Source organism: Triticum aestivum, chromosome 1B, assembly GCF_018294505.1.
Source record: "Triticum aestivum cultivar Chinese Spring chromosome 1B, IWGSC CS RefSeq v2.1, whole genome shotgun sequence".
In the NCBI taxonomy this organism is placed as follows: Eukaryota; Viridiplantae; Streptophyta; class Magnoliopsida; order Poales; family Poaceae; genus Triticum; species Triticum aestivum.
This window is the reverse complement of record NC_057795.1, coordinates 114,108,748-114,126,648: the sequence shown is the minus strand read 5'-3', so window position 1 is coordinate 114,126,648 and position 17,901 is coordinate 114,108,748. Positions and strand designations below refer to the sequence as shown.

Here is a 17,901-nt window from a genome sequence, read left to right as displayed (position 1 = left end):
TGGGCCCAGTTCGGAGTCGGTCACACTAAGAGCCAACAATAATGATAACCTGATTAATAATAACCCCGGTTCGATGATGAGAAATATGTTGGTTGTGATCGAGAGAGGGTCATGGTGGTATCATGTATACCGAAGTTTGTTGGATATCTGTGATCGTGAGAGGATCACCGTGGTATCGTGGATACCGATGTTGGTAAGTTTAAGCATGTGTTGGTTATGAGGTAACCTGAGCAGAGTAAGTTGGTGCATGCAAATGTTAACCTATTGCATGTAGTACCATCATGTTCATATGTTCATGCCATGCTAAAGTTGTATCATGTTCATTTGTGCATGCCATGTTGTTCTGCTAGTATCATGTTCATGATTGATTTAACCTACTAATGCCATGTTGTTGTTTGTCTTGACTGCTTTTGGTTTATTGTGAGCTTGCAAGTACATTCAATGTACTGACCTGGCATGTCATGCCAGTTTGCAGGTCGTGCCTGGATTGCTTGCTTGTTTGGTGTGGTTCCTGTGTTAGCGAGCTAGGATAAACGTTCCAGCCAGAGTCCCTGCGGATTCGAGTCCATCATCTCCGTTCGTTGTTCCGCTGCCAGTAGAGGTTCCGCTGCCTCGAGTTGTTATGCTTCTTGCATAGAGGAACTGTGGTTGGCGTAGTGTCGCCGTGCCAGTGTTATTCATTGTAATAGTGAAGAACTTGTATTCATACTCGTGCTGTAATAGAGAGCTGGTTTGTTCTATGTTAAGCAGTGTCGTATTCCAGAAGACTTCATCTCGATCTCTTGGCTGGAATACGAGGTGTTCCGGTTTCTCTGAGCCGGGGTGCCACAGGCTTGGTATCAGAGCAGGTCTGGCTGTAGAGCATCCTAGTCTACTGGAACATTAGAAAATGGAAGTATAGGGTCTGGTTGTTGCTCTTGCTTGCTGCATTTGGTTGTTGCATTTGTTTGCTGCATATAGTCTTATTTGGTTACCCCTAACCCATGTTCCATGCATAGATGGCGGTCAACTTCCATGAGTTTAGTGCCCTTCCCAAAGCTCCCGGGGTTGTTCCTATTGCATTCAACCCCATTCCTGCACCTCTCAGCCTTTCCACCCTCCTTTGCGATATGGGCGTAGCATTTATCCCCATGGAGATCCACCTCATTACCAAGTATTACAGTTTTCTGTCGGAGGAAGAATCCTAGAGTATGTTGCTCATGTCACTACTAGAAAAAAGGCTGTTAGTGGCGCACCTATTTTGGCTACTATTGGTGCACTATAGGTGCGCCACTATTATCACGCTACTACTAATAAATAGTAATGGCGCACCCCTGGTGCGCCACTGTTAATCTACATAACAATGGCGCACCACCTGGTGCGCCATTACTATCCCAGACACTAATGGCACAGCTAAAGTGCGCCATTACTAGGCCCAAAAGTGCGCCACTGCTGTTACTCCAAGGGGCCATGTGTACCTTGTGCTCTGGGTTACTAATGGCGCACTTTTAGATAATGCGCCACTGGTGTGTTTATTTCTGTGGGCCACTAAAGTGCAATATGGTGCGCCACTACTATGAATATTAGGAATTATTACTTTTGCTTTTCTGATATTTGCACAAGTTACAAAATACATTACAACACATAATATAAACATCACAACATATAAACAGCAGATTTATTGAATACAATAGAAGATTAGTCTCCGAATACAATTCATCATATTAGTCTCTGAATTCAAAATGCCGAACAAAGTTAGAACATTACAAGTCTCGAGACCGCGAGTAGCGAGTTTGTCTTCACATTACAAGTTGATATCTAAACTACCATCACATAGAAGAGGGTTGCGGTCACGATGAGCATCATCGCGATGAAACTGATCTTCATCCGGTTCCTCCTCCGCTCCATCCTCTCTCCCACTAGATAGCGCACGTATCTAGCTTCTGCCTTCGCCCTAGTGGTGTACCCTTTGTAACTGTTACCGCTGAAATGGTGAACCTGTCTCCGACACTCCTCCCAATCGTCATAGACTCCGGGAACCTCAACCTTGTACATGACATACGATGGCATCTCTATGCACTAGACAAACAAAATGTTAGTAGCAATTCATAGATAATATATAAGCAATATATAAGTATGAAACAGAAGGATCGGAAGAGAACAATAACACATTAATAGCCCGATTCATGGTCCTACTAATAAATAGCCTCAATTACGTAAAAGTTGAACCATTGTCCAAACTAAAGAGACATACAAGTTCATTAAAGTTTAATTACAAGATGAGCTAATCGATATTTTAGAACTACATAGCATCGATACTTTCGACTCGACTCAGGGACCGGAGCGTGGATGTAGCTGCCGTCTATCGTGATGGTCATGAATGTGCAGTCATTGTCAGCCTGCATTTGTAGCATTGTTTCTATTTCACCGTTGGGCGGTTGATATTTGAGGTAGAACTGCCCCGAGGTACGAAGGACATCTTGATAGATGATTTCCGCAAACTCTGACTCGATGCGAAAGAATTCTTATCTGATGTCTGCGTCCTGGATTGCCGACAAGCGTGCGACCCATTCTTTGAGATTATTTGTTAGCATAAGGTGATTATGGTCCAGTATGATCGCCCGCATGTGATGGAGGGCGTAGTAGGCATCGTTCTGACTGCCAGGCGGCTGCTTGACGCAGGGGAACATCGTTACGTGGGTGAACACGTGCTTGCCGTACCTACAAATTGGCCTCCTGAAGGTGCCTCCAGAGTTGGCGTAGCCGGGGAGAGCATCATCAAGAACTTTCTTGATATTTGTGTAGTCTTTCTTCGACAGACGGTCCGACTCAAAATACATGGCCATGGAATATTTCGGGCTTAAGAGGATGAGTGTGCAATGTGTGTCACTACACAAAACACGGAATGTTAGAATAAAAAAGAATGATCAAATCTAAGAAATCATATGTTACGGGGCGGTGAGGGGATGACTTACTCGGAAAAGTAAGGCACAAGGAAATTATCCTTATCTGGGTTCGCCAGAATGACGCCTTCGAGGTATGAACTCGCGACTTGCCGGTCCCCAGTGCTGTCCAAGATCTTGGCACGCATGTAGAAGGGGTCGACTATCATGATGTCCGGGGTCTTGTCTCTAATGATCCGCATCTCCATACTGAGCAAAAATAGACGAATGAAGGTGTAGTGCAGCGGATAAAGGCTAAACATAGCGAAGATGTCATCAAACCACAGGAGGATCATACGCCCGATGGTGCTATCGACAATGCCCTTGCACTCTGGCACCTTGGCCACGAAAACCGGGTATGCCACATCATTCTCGGAGAGACGCCGCTTATCCATAGAAAGAACACAGTCATGCAGACTCCACATAGCACCGGTTGCAGCATTGAGCAGATTAGTTGGTAGCATCGGCCTACCCGCCACATGCACCCTCCTCGAGATATCCTTAGATATTGGTGGCCCATCTTGAGCACGGATCGTACTCGGTGCCGGCTGGCTCGGACCCTTGTTATTTTTTTTATTTTCCATCCCTTCTGTTTCTTCTGCTGTAACGGGATCGAGTTCTTCTGAGAGACCACCTTCTTGAGTGTGTTGGGGCTGATAATATTTCGCACCTCGACTATTTGAGTCTCGGTGAAGGCGGCAGCTGGAGGTGTCTCCTGAGAACTGAACGCCAGACGACGCCTGTTGCAATTGGGTTTCTCCGCGGTACCATCTAGATCGCGATCATCTTTTGCAGGGTTGTGTTCTTGAGAAGGAGGCCCCAAGAATTCGTCACCGTACCCATGTTCGTTGATGTACTTATCGACGTTGCAAAATGTACCGTCGTTGTCATCCGCATCCTGTGTCATATGCATGTCCGGATCAGCTGACGGCGGTAGTGTTGCGGCGGTCTTGCCATGGCTTGGCGCTGGCACGACTGGCAGTGTTGTCTGTGGGGTGGTGTCCCCCGCCCCCAAACGAATCTGGCTCTTCGGCCAAAGTAGGGGCCAGTTTAAGCAGGCGCTGAGGGTCATCACATCATCTTCATCGGCCCCAGGGGGTCGATACGGAGGTAACAAGTTGTCGCAGCCCCGCAGCACCCAAACCAGTTGAACCCTATACACGGTGGGTGGCATCGGATTACCGTGGAACACGCGGTTGCCCGATTCAACGATTTTGGCCTTGGGGACGTCGATCAACTCGCCGTCGACGAAGTGCAGGAGAGTGCATGGAACGTTGGTGGCGCCCTGCAAAAACTTGTAGGGCATCAGGGATGCCCAGTCAATGGCAAGGAGATGAAGTGATCGGCCGAGGCTTAGTTACCGTGATGGCGTCGAGCTCGGCTAATGTCGAGGCACCGCCAATGGCGGGCGTGCAAGTGACGGAGGGGCCGCTTGCTGCCGAGGTGCCGGCCGGCGTATTCTTCCCACATTCGGGTGCATTAAGCTCCAATGCCGGCGCCGACGCCGGAGACTCCAATACCGCCTCCGCTGGAGACACTAATGCCGGCGCATTGTGCGAGTTGCTTCCCGTGAAGCTGGGAATCGGGGGCGGCCCCTGTTGGCCGCTTGCAATCCACCCCCGCAGCCCCTCAAGCAAGGAAGGCATAATGGCGGTGATCGTCGCTCCCAGTTGGTCTCGCACTTGCTCTTGGACTATCTCCTAAATCCGCGCCACTTGTGCCTTGAGTTCTTTAACCTCGAGCTCCTAGCTTTCCGAGCTGGTCTTTCTGTCCTTTCGCCCAGCCTTATAGTATTCCGACCATTTCGTGGACAAGCCTTTGCTGGCCACACGACCAGCTGACGAAGGCTTACTGAACTTATCCTGTGTTTCATCGTTCAACGCCCTATTTAAAGTGGTGTCCCAAGGGGCAGACGGGGAGCTCTAAGACCCCGTGCTACTGCTTTCACTTTCCTGCGGAAGGAACGTGAACCATTTAGAAATTTGGCTTCATTAATTAGAATGCAACCATATGGAGCTAATTACGCGGGGGTGTATTCCTTACTAGAACAAGCTCAAGCTCCTTCACCTTCGGATCCATGGTAAGCTCCTTTGTTACTGGGTCCACCTTGTACTGGGCCCTGACATAGTTTCTGGTCTGCTTTTCATGGTATTAATCGAAGAGGGGCGGTAGGCCTTGCTCGTCACGCTCCGTGTCCTCCTTGTCCCATTTAGGTTCCGCCACTCTGTAACCGCCGGGACCGAGTTTGTGGACCCCTAAGTTCAAGTCCTGCATATCTTTCCCCCACTGACTTGATTCCGTGGAAGCGTTGCTCTCGCACTTGATCTTGAACTCCAGGTAGTCAGCTTCGCTGTTCGCTCCTATATCTTCTCATAACTATCACCACTTAGAATCCTTCTCTTCACTACGGCTCTCCAAGTAGCCAGGGTCGTGCTCATCTTCGTGAGGGCCGCACTGTTCACTTTATTCCCTAAGAGGTGTGTGTTTGCGAAGTCACCGGGGAACTTGTATCGTTCGTGTGGCTTCGTGAAGAGGAGGTTGCGCAAATCCCCTCGGTCACGATGCCTTAGGTTCTTGGTGTTGATCAAGACAGTGCTCCGGAGAATGCACCCGAGTTGTCCTGCGTACCCACTGACTAATTCTTTGGGTGCCGTTGGATGCCCACTGGAGGACACTACAGTAAATTCCTCCTTGACGGTACCGAGCACGTTCGGGCGCCGGTCCTTCCGTTGCCTCTTCGGTTGGCTGCCATCTGTGCGTTCGCTGCCATCATCAGTGGTGGCATCCCCGGCGGCACCATCAGTGGTGTCATCGCCGACGCCACTAGGGGTTGTGTAGTCGGGATCGATGTCTTCCGCGGCGTCCTCATAGCAGTGAGGTTCTTCCTCCATCTCATGGGACAGCTCCCAGAATGACTTGCCCGAACCGTCGGCCTCATCACTGTCGGCCATGTTCGCTCTAAATAGGAAAAAAGGCTACTAGAGTTATTGGATGAGATCAGGGTAGTATCTATTCTTCTATCCTATATATTTTCACATTACAGGTTATAAACACCCCTTTACCCAAAATATTGTTCCAAGTGCACTATTGCTATCCTACTAAGTGCACTATTGCAGGTTATATATTTTCTATCCTACTAAGTGAACTATTGCTCTTGCTGCAGGAAGGGAAAATAGTCTGCATTTCAACTTAAGGGAAAACTATAAAAGCCACTTAGAAATATTTGCTTTGTAGTAATAACATTGTCTATAAATGTTGATTAATTTTTGTTTCGGTTGAGAATCGGGCACTTTCTTGGTCAAGAAAATTGGGCATGACCTTTGCTAATTTTCTTGACCAAGGAGTGCCCCATTCTCAACCGAAACGGAAATTAATCAACATTTCAGGAGAAAGGGGTAACTATTTGTCCCTGCACAAAGTATTGAACTGAAGGAGCCTCAGTTCTGTTCAGTTTGACACTCGGACAGCAGCAATCATTTTCAGTTCAGTTCAGTTTGATTAGAGAGCAATCAACTGAAGGAGCCTCAGTTCAGTTCAGTTTGACACTCGGACAGTAGCAAAACTCAGGGGAAATGGTTCAGCATAATGCTCTCTAATCACACAACAGCGATGGCGTCAAGCCACGGGTGTTTACAAGACTAAGTGAGAGAAAACAAGCGCGGCGGAAACTGATGTTTACCGTCTCTTCAAGCTGGCGCTTCGAGATATCCCCTACAAAGAAACCAAGATAATTTGGTGTCACATTTGCCTGCACAGCACCAACACAAACTGATGTAGAGTCACGCACTCAAGTCCTACAGGAATAATTGGCTATCAACCTCTAACATTTTAATATACCAGACGATTTACCAATAACCTATATTTAACTAAGATGTAATATCAATTAAAGACAGCATGATGAACTACATTTACATCATTCCCTCAAAGCATCCAACAGCAGCTAAGGTAACTTCCCTGCTAAATATACCAGTTTCCTTGAGGGGTGTGTCCACTAAGGGTAACTTCCTGAAAAATTATTCAGAGTGATTCATTATTTAGCTTCAGAAATAGGTGCATTGACCCCATTGACATGCACTCTAAATTACTGTCTGAAGGACATCCACACCATTGCTTTGCCAACTGGTACTGCTTACCAGCAGCCTCAACTATATGCCATCATAGGCTTCAGAATGTTCAGAACATTTCCTTTGGGGAGGGATTTCAACAAACAGGTGATGTGCGACAGAGTAGCGGCTCGTGCATGAGGCAATTGATCCTGATGAAAGTCGCATGTGCGAATGCGTGTGAGCATCAAGAGAACAGGGGACATTAGCAAATCATTGCGGTACCTCACCTCCGGTGGCAACGCGAGAAGACAGGCAAGGCTGCTGCTGCCAACTCGGCTACCGGCCGGCGTGCTCTGCCATGCTCTGGAGTTGATGGCGGTTGAGAGCCTGTCGGCGTGTAGTGCCAACAAAGCCCTGTTTTCTCTGGTCCGCGCATGGCAGGGCACACCTGGATACGACCAGAGCGCCGCGCACGGCAGGGCGCTGGCGGGCGCGGCCAGGGGCGAGGCAGGGTCATGGGCGACGCGCGCGGGGTACAGGGCTGGTCGTGTCCAGGGGCGGCCAAAGTGTGAACGGCTGCGGCCCGTACGGGAGCTCGACAGATCCGGCGTTTGCAGGCACGACGATGCGCATGGGCTGGCGCGTTGGGGTCGTACGGCTGCACTGAGCACACCTATGAGCTCAGTTGACATCGACGGCGACGAGCACGTCTACAGTGGTGAGTTCAGCCCCGACGAGCATGATGGCTACGGGCGAGGAAAGTCGAGAAGGAAGAGGGGAGAGGAGGCGGAGCTCACCGGGGAGGCGCAAGGAGGCCCTGCGAGAGCTTAGTAGCAGTAGAGGTGGCCGGAGTTGAGGAAGACGGCGGTGACCCGAGGAAGAAGACGAGGTGGATCCGGTGCTGTGCGGCTCCTCGGCTCACGCGCATTGACGTAGAGGTAGCAGGGGATGCCGGTGGAGTGGTTGGACCAGTCGGAGGAGCACGGGGGAAGGTGGTCACCGCGGTGGTGGGCGACGAACAGCGACGGAGGCGATCGGCCGCATGGATCTGGCGAGGGAGGGAGAGAGGCCAGAGAGAGAGGGGAGCAAGTGGGAGTTTACGGGGTTATTTTAGTGGAGGAGGGTTAGCAATGGCGCACCTTTTAGGGGTGCGCCATAAAAAATGGTATATCAATGGCACACCATTTAGGGGTGCGCCGTAAACACCGTGATAGCAATGGCTCACGTTCTCCTGGTGCGCCGTTACTAACTCTTTTTTTGGATTTTTAGTTGCATGTAATAATTTAAGATTTGAGATAAAAGAAAAGGAAAATGAAAATGGAGCGATAAAACCATTATGCAAAGATTTAGAATTAGATGACATGGTTGAAATCAAGTGATACATGTAATAATTTAGTTGCATGTAATAATAATTGAGCTTGCCACTGACACACACACGCGGCCAACACATCGTGATTCAATCTTAGCTATCTTTTCACAATCTTCTTGCCCTTCTTTCTCGTGGTTGAATAATTTAGCCCTGGAACCCCTTGAGTTCTTCTCTTGAACGGATGTCCTTTAGGTAGGGTGGTCCTGCTTCTTCTTGTGGTGTATGGTACTTCATCGTCGTCGTCATATTCCATCTTCAGGTCGCCGTACTTATCAAAGTCTTGCTCATTGGCGGCTCCATCCATTCCGATGATGTTCCTTTTGCCTCTCCTCACGACAACACGACTGGGCTTTGACGGGTCGGTAATGAAGAAGCATTGGTCCACTTGGGAAGCCAGTACCCATGGCTCATTTTTCGCGGTGACATTTGCGCTCGCGGTCTTGGATTTGGCTTCGGGTATAACCATGGTGGTGAAATACCGGTCTTCTTTTAGGATGCTCTTGGCCCATCTGACACGGAAAATTGGGACCTTCTCTCCACCGTAGCTCAGCTCCCAGATCTCCTCGATCCTTCCGTAGTATCTGTCCTTGTCGTTACCGGTGTAGGATTCCATCGTTACCCCAAAGTTATGATAATCTCTCTTCATGTCCTTTTCCTCAGTGTAGAATGTGTAGCCGTTGATATCGTACGCCTCATAGGTCATCAGGTTGTGCTCGGCGCCTTGTGACAAGGCGAATATGAGTTTTTCTTCCGCGGAAGAATCCTCATGTAAAGGGTACGACAGAAGCTTCTCCTTGAACCAACGCGTGAAACATGAGTTGTGCTCTTTGATTATATATCCGTCCGTCCTCTATTGGCCTCGGTCATTGTATGTCTTCTCCATAAAGGTTTTGTGCTCTACCACCCAAGGATCGACCACGTCTATGTGTTGTAGTGCAACTAGGTTTGCTCTTTCAAAGTCGGTGAGTCGACCCTTGAAGTCGACATGCATTTCGCGGTGACCCATCCAGCGAGCCTGCCGAGGCGCGTGTTGACGGGCAGACCAACGGGGTTCTCGATGCCTAGATAATTCATGCAGAAGGAGATGTACTCTTCGGTCAGAAAGCCCTTGGCTATGCTTCCATCTGGACATGCCTTGTTGCGAACGTATCCTTTGATGACACCATTCATCCTTTCGAACGGCATCATGCTGTGCAGGAACGTCGGCCCGAGTTGGATGATATCCTCCACGATATGGACCAGCAGATGCACCATAACGTCGAAGAATGCGGGCGGGAAGTACATCTCAAGCTCGCATAGTATCACCACGATCTCTTCCTGTAGCCTTCTGAGTTGCCTCACGCCAACCGACTTCCGAGAGATGACGTTGAAAAAGTTGCATAGGCCAAATAGCGTTTCATGGACATGCGCATCCATGATCCCACGGATTGCAACTGGAAGTATCTGCGTCATCAGCACGTGACAGTCGTGAGACTTCATCCGGCTGAACTTCTGCTTCGCTGAGTCTAGGTATCTGCTTATCTTCCCCGCGTAACCGTAAGTAAGTTTTACTCCTACGAGGCAGGTGAAAAACTGCTCGATCTCCTTCTGACTTAGAGTGAAGCACGTGGGAGGGCAGTCATATTCGATCTTCTTGGCCTTTTTGCCTTTGCGACGACTTTCCGTGTCCTTTGGCTCATCATCATCATTAGGGCGTTTTGCATGAAGCTCCTCCCTGATGCCCATTGATTGCAAGGCTGCCCTTGCTTTCGGCCCATCTTTTGTCCTCTCTGGCATGATGAGTAGGGTACCAAGCAGACTCTTGCACACGTTCTTCGTGATATGCATGACATCAAGGCTGTGAGGCACACAGAGGATATTCTAGTACAGCAAGTCCCAGAAAACAGACCTCGTTTTCCATACCATCAGCAGTGGCTCTGGCGCCTTTTGCTTCTTTCCTGGCGGTGGGCACTCTTTCCAATTTTTCAACAGCTCGTCTATTTCCTTGCCACTCCTCGTACGTGGGGATCTTCGGGGTTTGGTTTCACCATCGAACAGATCCTTGCGTTTTCCCCATGCGTCATCGTCGCGAAGCCACCTTCGATGTCCCATGAACACGGTTTTCAAAGACCCGGGATCTCTATCTAGCTCGCGATACATTGTGTCATCCATGCACCTGACGCATGCACAAAATCCATGGACCACCTGCCCCGCGACATATCCGTAACCGAGATAGTCGTGCACCGTCATGAGCAGTGCGGCTCTCATAGGGAAATATTGTTTCACTTCAGCGTCCCATGTATTGGCTGGCATTTTCCATAGTGTGTCTAGCTCCTCTTTCAGCAGCCCCAGATACAGATTGATCTCATTCCCTGGTTTTTTCGGCCCTTCAATTAGCATACTCATGTTAATGTACTTCCTCTTCATGCACATCCACGCGGGAAGGTTGTACATCCACACAAACACGGGCTAGGTGCTATGTGTGCTTCTCTGGCTGCCAAATGGATTGACTCCATCGGTGCTCGCGCCCAACATGATGTTCCTTGGATAGGGTGTTCGAAGTTCAACGCTTGCCACTGGCTCGCATCCTTAGGGTGACTCAGCATCTTGTCTTTTTTATTTATCTCCGGATCATTTCCGTCATGTTCTCGCTTCTTCTCCTCTCTATCCGCGTGCCAACGCAGGAGCTTTGCTAGCTTAGGGTCCATGAAATACCGCTGCAGACGAGGAGTGATTGTAAAGTACCACACCACTTTTCGAGGAGCTTTCTTCCTCTTCTTGTACCGAGTGACACCGCACACCGGACATATGGTAGACTCCGCATGCTCGTCCCGATAAATGATGCAATCATTCATGCACACATGGTATTTCATGTGTGGTAAATCCAGAGGACACACGGTTTTCTTCGCCTCCTCGAAACTGGTCGGGCACTTGTTCCCCTTGGGAAGACGTTCGTGCCAGAATGACATGTTCTCGTTGCAGCATGCATCGGTCATTTTGTGTTTTACCTTCATCTCCTAAGCCATGAGCGTTACTTTCAGGCGGGTATCCTCGGGCCTGCATCCTTCATACAATGGAGTAACCGTGTCTATCTCTAGTTGATCCAGCTTGGCTTTCTCTCGGGCGGCAGCTCTTGCGTTACCCGTCTGCTTGAGAAGCAGCTCTTGAATATGAAGGTCCTGCACCCAGCCCATCGATGGTCCATCGTTGTCTGCTCCGGCATCTTCATCTTCATGATCATGCCCTTCATCTTGATCTTCCTCATCATCATGTCAGGCATCTTCTACAAGATGACTATGTCCTGCATCTACTTCATGATCATGTTCTGGAGATTCTTCGTCTTCTCGCCCACCCTCGCTGCTATTGTCTTGCTGCCCTTCCTTATTTCTTGCCCGTCCCCCATGGACGACTTCATAATCATCTTCATCACGTTGCCACCGGTAGCCATCCATGAAACCACGCACGAGCAAGTGGTCCCGCACCTGTCTGGAATCCGGGTCCATAAGGCTCTTCAGCTTGCATCTTCGACACGAACATCTTATCTCCGTCTCGTTCTTTTGAAGCATCTCGGCCTTTGCGGAGCTCAAAAACCTATTCACGATGCCTTCGGTCATCATGCGGACCATGGTCGCCTGCGGGGTAGAGCAAAACGATATTTTAGAACCAAAAAAAATTGGCATGCCTTTGCCTAAAAATAGGACCAAAAAGAATGCATAGTGCCAAATTCTCGTCAAAACGGAAATGAATCAACATTCCGGCAAAATATTGGCAACTATCGCATTTCAAATACCGGTACCTGCAAACACAAACATATACAATACCACAAACATATGTAGATCTAGGCCATAAAAAGTGTGTACGTTGGAGGGAGAAAGAAGTAGATCTAGAACATAATGAAAGCTTTCCCCTTACTTAACTATCAAAAAAGAAAATTTAACCACTTAATTTGGGTGAATCTATGGTGCAAATGAGGTGATGAGGAGGAGGCAGCCGAGACCAAGCTTGGTAGAGGTGGAGAGAGTGAAGTGGGGAAAGTGAGTGTGGTAGGTGGCTGTAAAAAATATCTAGCTGCTCTCAGTTTACCAATGGCGCAGCTCCTAGGAATGCACCATTGGTAACCAGGGTTACTAATGGCGCACCTGGTGTGTGGTGCGACATTGCTAGTTTTGGAAAAAAATTGTTAGTAGTGGCGCACCGTGGGTGTGGTGTGGCATTACTAGTTAAAACTAGTAATGGTGCACTTTTCCATGGTGCACCACTTCTAAGTCTCGGAAGGGTGTGGGGCCAGGAAAAAACTAGTAATGGCGCACCACACACCAGGTGCGCCATTAGTAATATGGCCACTAATGGCGTACCTATATCTGGTGTGCCACTGCTATATAGCAGTGGCGCACCACATACATGGTGCGCCATTAGTATCCATATTAGCTATAGCTGTTTTTCTAGTAGTGTGTCCATCTGCCAGCCCCGATTACTGTTGGTAAGCACAAATACAATTTTCACGGTGGTTACAGTGCTACTCCCGAGCGTGCCATTCCGCTTGTCGCAATGGCACCAATCACCGATCTTTGTCATCAAGAGAGCTTGGTGCAAGAGAACCGTGCCTATCGGTATTATCCCACCATCGCCGAGAATTCTAAGAGGATCCAGTTCCTGTTTGTCGACCCTCAAGATGACCCGGCTATCCTTGCCATGTCCCGCTACATGACGGCCGAGTGTCTTCTTATTTTCGAGTTAGTCCGAGACGCCATTCGAACCAGGAGATTGGTTGGTGCTTCTCTACCTCAGTCTCCGCCAGCTTCTCCAACCCCTCCGCCTCGTCCCTCCGGAGTTTCGGAGTTAGCAGTTCCACTCACTACTCCCTTAGATTCTTCGTCAGCTCCCGAGCGTTTGCTGAAGCGTAGGGTGTAGTCAGTTGTGTAGTGTGTCGTTGTCAAAACCGACAGATCTCGGGTAGGAGGTCCCGAAATGTTCGTCTAAGGCTAATGGTAACATGAGGCGGGGGACACAATGTTTACCCAGGTTCGGGCCCTCTCTATGGAGGTAATACCCTACTTCCTGCTTGCTTGATCTTGATGAATATGAGTATTACTAGAGTTGATCTACCACGAGATTGTAGTGGCTAAACCCTAGAAGTCTAGCCTATGAGATTATGATTATTGTGGCTAAACCCTAGAAGTCTAAACCCTCCGGTTTATATAGACACCAGGAGGGACTAGGGTTGTACAAAGTCGGTTACAGAGAAAGGAATCTACATATCCGAATCGCCAAGCTTGCCTTCCACGCCAAGGAGAGTCCCATCCGGGCACGGGACGAAGTCTTCTATCTTGGATCTTCATAGTCTAACAGTCCTGCCCAAGTATATAGTCCGGTTGTCCGAGGACCCCTTAGTCCAGGACTCCCTCAGTAGCCCCTGAACCAGGCTTCAATGACGATGAGTCCGACGCTAATTGTCTTCGGCATTGCAAGGAAAGTTCCTTCTCCGAATACTCCAAAGTAAATTCCAAACACAAGAATCGTGTCCGGCTCTACAAAACAAGTACCACACACAACCGTAGAGAGTATAATATTTCATGAGTCCAATCCGCTGACAACTTTAAGTAGCTTGACATCACGACACTGCCCGGTCATTATTTGAACCGTTTTTAGCCTGCCGCTCCGTATTTGAGGTGTGGTTTCACTGGCACGTCTTGTCAAAGCAGAGATCGTGTCCCCTTATCATGGGATTCTCATTAATATGGGCATGGGTAACCCAACCGTGCCATCTGCATGGCGTTTGGGAAATAGGCGGATTTTAAGGCGAGGGGGAGGCATGTAACTTTTACTGCATTTATAAAGGGATAAGGATTCATCCTTATTCACCCCCGCCTTCTCCTTCCTTTGCCCATCTATTCTCGAGCTCCAACGCCCAAGTTCTAGCTTTCTCCGCCCATAAAAGAACTCCAACCATGTCCGGATCCGGAGCTGGAGGCAAGTGGATTGCCTCCTCTGTCAAGAAGAAGGACATCAAGGAGCTCCGGGAGGCCAGATACCTAGCCAAGGAGATTGTTCACCGCCTCCCGGCCAAGGGACAGATCGTACCTACCCCAGAGCCCCATGAGAGGTTTGTGTTTCTCACACACTTTGTCCGCGGGCTGGGATTCCCTCTCCACCGTTTGTCTGCGGACTGATGTTTTACTACGGGCTGGACTTCCATGATCTGGCTCCCAACTCTATCCTCAACATCTTGGCATTCATTGTCGTGTGCGAGGCCTTTGTCCACATCCCACCTCACTTCGGCTTATGGCTGAAGACTTTCAATGTGAAACCCAAGCTGGTGAACGGCCAACAGGCTGAGTGTGGAAGCGCCATGGTGGGCAAGATGCCCAACGCCACCTGGCCCGAAGGCTCCTTTGTGGATACCATAAAAGGGTGGCAATTGGGGGTGGTTTTACATCAGCGAGCTGCACGACACCAACTGGGCGGCAACCCTCGCATTCCGATCCGGCATTCCAATGCGGATCACTTCCTCGCAAGAGAAGGGCCCGTCCTGGGGTTCCCCGGACGAGCTGACAGCGCTCCAGACGCGCGTCTAGAGTATGATAATCAAGAAAGTCAAGCTCGTCAATGTGGTCCAGGTTATGCTCGTCTGCCGGATTCTCACGTGCCAACGCCAGACTTGCTATCTGTGGGAGTATGATCCGGCCAAGCATCAGACCCTATTAGAGCTCTTCGGCATGACGCATGGAGACATATGGAAGGTTCTCTTCAAGGCCAACGAGGTGCCGCCGGCCACGGACAAAGACCGTGGGCATGACCTAACTCACCCAGCTAATCCGGTAAGTTCTCTGATGTTTTCAAGGTCCACCCTTTACTTGCATATTAGAGGAAGGTATCTAAGTCTCCCTGATTATTTCAGGACTGGACACAGATAGCGGAGCAGATTGACTGTCCGGCTCCGCTGCCCGAGGGCCTAGAGACTCCGATACCGACGAAGATGTTGTTTCCGGCTCCTTACGAGGTGCTGGAGAAGAAGGCCAAGAAGAAGGCCAAGGGGACCAGAAGTGGTCTCCACCATAAGGGCACTTCAGACGTGATGTCCAAAGATGCCGAGACGCGCTCCTCTGCCGAAGACGACGAGGAAGAGGAGGAAGAGGGAGAAATCCACTCCCCCCTGCAGAAAAAAAAGAAAAGGACGACCCCACGCATTCAGAGGCCAAAGCGTCCAAGAAAGGGAAAGCTTCCTTTCCGGACAGCTCCACAGCGGCCACCAACAGCAGCCGGGAGTGGAAGCCCAGGGAGAAGCCCCTGGCCGAATCATAAGTGTCCGGACACCTATTTGTATCCGGATTCTTCACTTGATTGGTTTAATGTGCTTACATTATGCATTGGCAGTCCGGCTCAGTCCCGCCTCGAGCAGTCCTCATCCGATGATTTGCTAGATCCAGCGGTGATGAACATCGAGACCCTTCCATCGGTCAGCTCTCCCCGGGACCTGGATGGCGCTGAAGCGTCGTCCCGAAGGATCCCCGTCCCAGGAGAGAACCCGCGGCCGTCTGGGAGGCGCTAGAGGGTGAAGCCTCGGCTGCCGGACACACGGGGGGTGGGGGGGGGGGAGGGGGGAATCACCATGGATATTGACGATGGGGGCCGTACTCAATTCGGCCCTCATCCAAATATAATTCCGGAGACCTCTACGGTTCAGGAATCAGGCGAGCAGTCCCCTTCAAAGGGAAGGAGCACGCCTATCCCGCTGGTGACCTCTGTCCAACCAGAGGCACCGGATAGGTTGCTAGAAGCGCTAAGAGGCGCTTCCATTGTTGATGAACACCGTACCCTAATGGGTACGGTGATTTTGAAGGTCCAGTCTGCGAAAAGAGGATTGACCGATGCATGTACTAGCCTTCTCACACACTTTGAGGTAAGCAACCTGATTTAGAAGAATATCACAGTATAGACAGTAGCCCGTGATACTCTGTTCGGTGTTCGGACAGAAAAGCCGAACAGGTTGCTGGCTGTGACTGCTCACACTGCGGAAGTCTCCGGACTGAAGCAGAATCTGGAGCGGGCCGAGGAGGAACTCGGCCACATGAAGAAGCAGCTTGACGAAAGCAAAGGTATGTATTTAACATGCGTGTATATTTAGGAAGGATGAATGGTTCATGCTGACTAAAGTGTCATGAACTTTATTAAGGGCCACGACCGAAGTAGCGCCCTCAAGAAAGCATTGGCTGAGGCCGAGGACAAAGCAGCCAAGGAACGCGCCGCGTGCGAGAAGCAGGGGGCCCGGATCAGCGAGGTCCAACAAGAGCTCCAGGACGCCGGCAAGAAGTACGAGTCCTTGGAGCGTGATTTGAAGACTCAAGAGTACGAACTTGCCAAGGCCCGCCAGAGCGCGCAAGATGCCCGAGCCAAAGCCCAGAGCGCCCTCCAGGAAATCCAAGCGACCAAGAAGATCGCGGCAGATAAGGCTTTTATTATGCAAGTCAAGTATGTGAAGGAAACGTTCCCTTTACTTATCCGAATTTGGAGCTCTCTGATATCTACTACACAACCTTCTTCTTGTAGACGTTGTTGGGCCTCCAAGTGCAGAGGTTTGTAGGACAGTAGCAAATTTCCCTCAAGTGGATGACCTAAGGTTTATTAATCCGTGGGAGGCGTAGGATGAACACGGTCTCTCTCAAGCAACCCTGCAACCAGATAACAAAGACTCTCTTGTGTCCCCAACACACCCAATACAATGGCAAATTGTATAGGTGCACTAGTTCGGCGAAGAGATGGTGATACAAGTGCAAAATGGATAGTAGATATAGGTTTTTGTAATCTGAAAATATAAAAACAGCAAGTTAACTAATGATAAAAGTGAGCGTAAACGGTATTGCAATGATAGGAAACAAGGCATAGGGTTCATACTTTCACTAGTGCAAGTTCTCTCAACAATAATAACATAGATAGATCATATAACAATCCCTCAACATGCAACAAAGAGTCACTCCAAAGCCACTAATAGCGGAGAAAAAACGTAGATATTATGGTAGGGTGCGAAACCACCTCAAAGTTATCCTTTCTGTTCTATCTATTCAAGAGTTCGTAGTAAAATAACATAAAGCTATTCTTTCCGCTCAATCTATCATAGAGTTCGTACTAGAATAACACCTTAAGACACAGATCAACCAAAACCCTAATGTCACCTAGATACTCCATTTTCACCTCAAGTATCCGTGGGCATGATTATACGATATGCGTCACACAATCTCAAATTCATCCAACCAACACAAAGTACTTCAAAGAGTGCCCCAAAGTTTCTACCGGAGAGTCAAGAAAACGTGTGCCAACCCCTATGCATAGGTTCATGGGCGGAACCCGCAAGTTGGTCACCAAAACATACATCAAGTGGCACGTGATATCCCATTGTCACCACAGATAAACACGACAAGACATACATCAAGTGTTCTCAAATCAAAGACTCCATCCGATAAGATAACATCAAGAGGGAAAACTCAACTCATCACAAGAGAGTAGAGGGGGAGAAACATCATAAGATCCAACTATTATAGCAAAGCTCGCGATACATCAAGATCGTGCCATAGAGAGAACACGAGAGAGA

At 49.3% G+C, this 17,901-nt stretch overlaps 1 protein-coding gene across 5 annotated transcripts; it reads right to left on the bottom strand.

Moving 5' to 3' along the window:
* Positions 1–1,681: 1,681 nt before the first annotated feature.
* LOC123087823 (uncharacterized) lies at positions 1,682–8,063 on the bottom strand. 5 transcript variants are annotated; one of them, XR_006441529.1, is made up of 3 exons: positions 7,765–8,063; positions 6,601–6,632; positions 1,682–2,058 (listed from the first exon to the last, which is right to left on the bottom strand). XR_006441529.1 is itself a non-coding variant. In XM_044509936.1 (3 exons), the coding sequence occupies exons 1-3, from the start codon at positions 7,657–7,659 to the stop codon at positions 2,052–2,054; spliced, it is 444 nt and encodes a 147-aa protein (XP_044365871.1). In that variant the 5' UTR covers positions 7,660–7,749; the 3' UTR covers positions 1,682–2,051. The 5 variants fall into 5 exon arrangements, 1 of the variants encoding a protein (XP_044365871.1); XR_006441533.1 differs by having other exon boundaries at positions 1,682–2,051; XM_044509936.1 differs by lacking the exon at positions 7,765–8,063 and adding an exon at positions 7,255–7,749.
* Between the last annotated feature and the right edge of the window lie 9,838 nt (positions 8,064–17,901).

What these genes read in the sequence shown, in the direction of transcription:
- LOC123087823 (XM_044509936.1), bottom strand. Translation starts at nt 7,659, where the DNA reads ATGTCAACTGAGCTCATAGGTGTGCTCAGTGCAGCCGTACGACCCCAA. An exon ending in TTCTCGCGTTGCCACCGGAG is followed by an intron (nt 6,633 to 7,254) that starts GTGAGGTACCGC and finishes GTTTCTTTGTAG; the next exon opens with GGGATATCTCGAAGCGCCAG.